Consider the following 5214-nt stretch of genomic DNA (forward strand, 5'->3'; position numbering starts at 1 on the left):
CCTTCGACGAGGAGGCCGGCGACTTCCTGCGCAGAGGACACCGTCACCACTTATGCAGCAAACATGCATGCTGGACACGGACCAAATGCGCTCCCTCTAGCCATCGCCTGCCCGTCCACGACACGCTCCCTTTAGCCATCACCCGCCCGTCCACGACACGCTCCCTTTAGCCATCACCCGCCCGTCCACGGCACGTGTCGTCTCTCACACGTGTGGCGTGCCGTCGGCACTGGGGACTAGGCAGGGACACGGCGAGGCGGAAGTCGCTGCCTTCACGGGGCTTACGTTCCATGGCGGGGGATTATCTGATTTATTAGAAGGCGTGATGCATGCGGTGACGAGCAGCAGGGGAGGGGACAGGGGCTGCTGGTGTGTGCGTGGGGGAGATGTGGTCATGGAGCACGTCCCTGCAGAGGAACCCGAGGTAGGAGGGGTGTGAGATGGCAGCTCGGCGGCTGGCTGAGGACGAGATGGGGGCAGCAGGGGAGTGCGCGGTGGGTGCGAGGGGCCGGGGCCACGGTTCTGGAGCCGTCGGCAGCAAGTACACGTCCCATGGGGCCGCGCTGAGTCGCCAACTCCCCAGGGAGACTGCGGTTTTGCCTATTTTACGCCTTGATTTTCACCGTGTTCGTGACGAGTTTACAATTAATATCTGGTCAACACGACAGAAAGATGGGGAGGCCAGTTCCTCGGTGGAGGCGGAAGGGCTGAATAAAGCCACTGGGACAACCTCTGGAAGAGGCCTGAAGGGTTCCGAAGGAAATCGGAACAAGGAAGTCGAAAGTGACTTGACTGAGGCACCTTTTCAAGCAGGAATTTCACAGCGACGAAAAGCAGGACTATTGACTGTTTCGAAAGAGAGAAGGGAGACGGATTTATATAACCTCAGAAACGAAGGGCCTTATGGAGGGCGAGAGTTCACAGCTGGGTGTGTTTCCATCATGGTATCCGTAAATATTGATCAGCTGTGGAAAACAGAGTTTCAGGCACTTGGGAGCACACTGAACAGTTTCAGAGAAGCTATCTTAAACGACTCTCACCGAGAAATGTTTCCAGCGACAGGGACAAGAGACTAAAGCATATTTTACGGAATTAAAACCTTAGCATTTTATTTTGAAGCATAATTAAAGCGAAAGCTTGACGTTCACCTTCAGATTACACGAGAAGCACAGGAGACCACACACGGACGGACCCCTGTCACCCCCGCCCCGCCCCCGCCCGTACCTGGAAGTGGGGGCTGGAGACACACTTGGCCAGCTGCCGGAAGAGCGGCTCCATGATCTTGACGAACTCCGACGGTTCGATCACGTCTAGGATCTCTTCCAGCTCGTTTAAGAACATCACTTCTTTTGGACTGTGAGTCTTTGGCCAGTATTTGAGAAGTGCCATCACCACCTGCAGAAGAAACAGCGCGGTGTGACGTCCACGGCGCCCCGCACCCGTGAGCCGAGAGTCTGTTCTTTCGCGCCCACCGCCCAGCGATGAGATAGGGTGGTGCTTTCTTCCTCGTAGGAGAAACAGTGATTTGGCCAATTAGCACGTGGGTTTTTTATAATTAGAGGAATAGGTCTAATTTTATATACTTTAGAATCACAATTTTCATTTACGTGACCCACGCACTCTGATTAACCACCTTTTCAAGAGTCAGTTCTTTTAAAAATAATACAAAAAAATAGGCAGTTAGGAGTTTAGAGAAGACCGATGGACAAACAGAGCGTGTGAATCATGTACACGTTTCAGTGTGTAAGTGGCCAGTTCTAAAATTGTTGGCAATATATATATGCACAATCGATTTCTTTCTCAAATTAATGATTTACATACATTTATACACAAACATACATGCTGTGTGTACAGTGTATGAATATATATAGTGTTTTCGACTGCACTAAAATGTATAAAAAACAGGAAACATGCTGATGTTGTCAGCTCACACCACAGGGGGCAGCAGTGGGACCTGGGCTCAGGCCCACACTGCCCTTTGCGCGTGTGACTCAGGCTGGTCACCAACTGCTCAGAGCCCTCATTAAAGACTGGGGGCCCAGCAATCCCACCCCCGGGGCCCCCGTGAGGACTGCCCCCCACGCAGCTGCCTGAGGACTGGTCTTGTGGGGCCTCAGCTGGGTCCCCACCCAGACGGCACGTTGGGCCTGGCAGCAGCAGCCTCCCAATTTGTGGGTGCTGGGGTTACGTTCCCTGCCCGAGTCAGACAGGCAGAGAGCTCCAGCCGGGCAAGCGTTGTTTATTCCTAGTTTCCAAGTTTCCTACCATGATACCAGTAAATACCGTCCACTGGCATATCAGATTTGACCCCATGCACATTAAGGTTTCTCGAGCTTAGCTATCTTAAGTCGAAAACAGCACAACAATCCACGGCATTTACCTGTCAGCACACGTGAGGAACACACGCAGACTTGCACGCGTAACTGTACGGCTGCAACCCGCTGCTTTAGAGCAGGGGCTCGGCCTCGGAAATCGCCACCCAGCCGCCCGCACTGGGACTGTGGCGGGAGTCACCGCAACGCCGGCTCGTGTGGACTGGCTGGCGGTTCCCATCACTAGTCACTTCCAGCCCTGCAGGTCACCCCAACTCAAATCTTAGCATTTTATTTTGCTAAGCAGACTGGCCTTTTAATCACTACTTGCTAAAATGCACGGTGGTTTCTGAGCGACACCCATTTAGAACGATTCTGTTTTGATGCTCTTGGCATTCGGGCTTCTGGATAACCTTTCATATGACACTTTGTAAAACCCCAAAATTTATAAAAAAAGAAAGCGCTTCTTGTTCTGACGCCTGATGTAAAAATTTACGACACAACTGACTTTAAGAGGAATTATTTTTAAAAAATGCATCGTTTAATGACTTCCCTCTGCTTTTTTCCTCAGAGTAAGTTAACAGACATTTACCGAATTTCTAGCATCCCTCGCGTGTATGAGAAGCGCTGCCCGAACACAGCACGCGCAGACCGCAGCTCAGGCCCAGCTCCTCGCCGCCGGACAAATGGAACTTTGTAGCACAAACACGTTCACGTGTGACCCGCAGGAGCAACTGACGGAGCCATTCAGTGTCGCTGGGAAAGGTTTCACTTCTGGAACCAGGGGCACGCGCTGGGCCCACTTCTCAGACTATTCGGAGCGACCTCTGAGCAGACGGCTCACCGGCTGTTTCAGAGTGACAGCGTGCGTGGAGGGGTGTCTGCCCGGGGACGCTAAGCCCAGGTGACGAGGGCCGCTCGCTGCTGGGAGCGCTCCGAGAACTGGCCTTTCCTCCGGAATCTCTGGAGAGGACAGGCAGGCCTGGCACGTGCAGTGGCCCCGTCTGGCACGCTGGGGTGCACTGCCCGCCCCCCACAGTCCTGGCCTGCCAAGGGCAGGGGAGTTCCCACCAGGCCGCACAGTCGCACTGATCAGCCTGGGAGACAGACAAGTGAGCAGAAAAGAGCGGGGCTTCTGTTCTTCCCACGACGGAGCCGTGCTCGGGCGCCCGGCGACCTTCCAGGCCCCGTGTGCGGTTTGCAAATGGGAAACGTTAATTACAGACCACAAACAGGGGCGCCGAGCACCTCCAAACAGCTCCTCCTTGAAGGAGTCTCAAGCCTGGACGCAGCGGACCGCAGGAGCGCGCCCAGTGTCCTTCGCAGGCTGCCGGGCGGTCGCCCGCCTTCCCAGGGGCCTACACGTCACCTCATTACCGACAAGCTTCCGACGCCGAGCGTGACACAACGGCCTGTGTATTCTGGTGAAGCATGAACTTCAGAGGAGGGGACTGACCGAGGCAGGGCTCTGAACGTTTTTAATGTGCGGGAACTTAAATCTGCTTCCCACAGTCGAGCGGGTACCATGACCACCTGTGCTGAGGGGATTAAGAAGTGATCCTGGGTGCAGACGCTGGGGAACGGCGTGGGGGCCTGGTGTGTCCCTGTGCTCCTGCCAAGCCAGCCTTCTGTCTGCTGCTTGAGACAGAGGGGCCGCCGAAGCCAGCACGCCTTCTCTGCCTCCCTTCCGCCAGCGAAAGCCTCCGCTCTCGGAGACTTACGTCACCTTTCTCAGTGGGCATTAAAAGCATTTATTAACTCTATCAGCTTTCACGTCACTTCTAGGCGAGAGGAAACAGGTTGGACCCCGCTTTCTGAGTCTCGCTGAGCAGGACGAGGCCCTGGGCTCTGACAGCACACATAGGGGGCTTGGTGGCAGCAGCCTGAGTCAGTGGTAAACACAGTGTGACTTCTTTAGCCACTAGAGAGAGTACGAAAATGTGCACAAAGAAAAATCATGAAAAGAAGACTTTGCATACTCTTTCTCTCCTTCCGTATTTTTCTTTGCCTTTTTATTTTTGAAAAAGGGTGGCGGTGTGTTAGCATTTCTTCCCATGTTACTTTCGCCAGTAAAAACTCTCACCCTCAGTCTGAAGAAGACGCTCACATAGAAGAATTCAAATTAGGATGCGTCACCCCTGAGGAAAAGTCATTATAAAAGGCTTTTTTATTCTTAGCACCATCTCATTTTCCTTTTCCTTCCTAAACACATCTTCGGTTTAGTTAAGGAGGATAAAGATAACACACCTGCACTCTAAGCTGGAGCGCAGGCTTCGTTTGATACTGGAGTCCGAGAAGGTTCGGTTCACCACCTTGGGAGCCTCCAGAACCCCAGCCAGGGCTGTGAGGAGGCCCCAGCGGGGAGAGAGCGGGGACGGGCACTCTGCAGGCAGCCGCTCGGCGACACGCTCGGGAGCGGCCCTCAGTCTGTGCGAGGTGGGGCGTCTGCCCGCACACGGCATTCAGAAGCTTAAAACGGCAGAGATCAGAAGCCAGTTTCACTCAGGAATACAGTATTCGGCCTTTCTCATGTATCCTCACTACGAACACGATGACCTCGACAAGAAAACTGCGAAAGACTGAGGACCAGACAGAAGAGCGCCGGGAGTCACAGTGTTCACCTTTCCTATGCCATCGCTAACTTTAAAAAGAATATTCAGACGTTTAAACGGGTGCCTGACACTTTTCACTTTGTTATTCGATAGTAAAAAAAAAACCACCCAATTAAAAAAACGGTCACTTGTGTACGAGACGGGGACACACGTCTAATTGTTTATGACGGCAAAGGAGAGAAAGTTGAAACACTTAAACGTTTACCGACAACACAGTGGATAAACTGGAGGACGTTCAAATGACACGAAGTGTTAAATGATAAAAAATAAAAACAGAAAGTCTTCATTCA

The 5214-nt window shown here is 53.0% G+C and overlaps 1 protein-coding gene across 1 annotated transcript in view; it reads right to left on the bottom strand.

Moving 5' to 3' along the window:
* Nucleotides 1-5214, bottom strand: part of PPP2R5C (protein phosphatase 2 regulatory subunit B'gamma) — a 92603-nt gene that overhangs the window by 11579 nt on the left and 75810 nt on the right. The window contains 5 exon segments of the mRNA XM_023537136.1: nt 841-900; nt 1160-1395; nt 2905-2969; nt 3384-3409; nt 4560-4757. Coding sequence (XP_023392904.1) covers nt 841-900; nt 1160-1395; nt 2905-2969; nt 3384-3409; nt 4560-4757 — 585 coding nt within the window.

The sequence above is a fragment of the Pteropus vampyrus genome, unplaced genomic scaffold, assembly GCF_000151845.1.
Source record: "Pteropus vampyrus isolate Shadow unplaced genomic scaffold, Pvam_2.0 Scaffold178, whole genome shotgun sequence".
In the NCBI taxonomy this organism is placed as follows: Eukaryota; Metazoa; Chordata; class Mammalia; order Chiroptera; family Pteropodidae; genus Pteropus; species Pteropus vampyrus.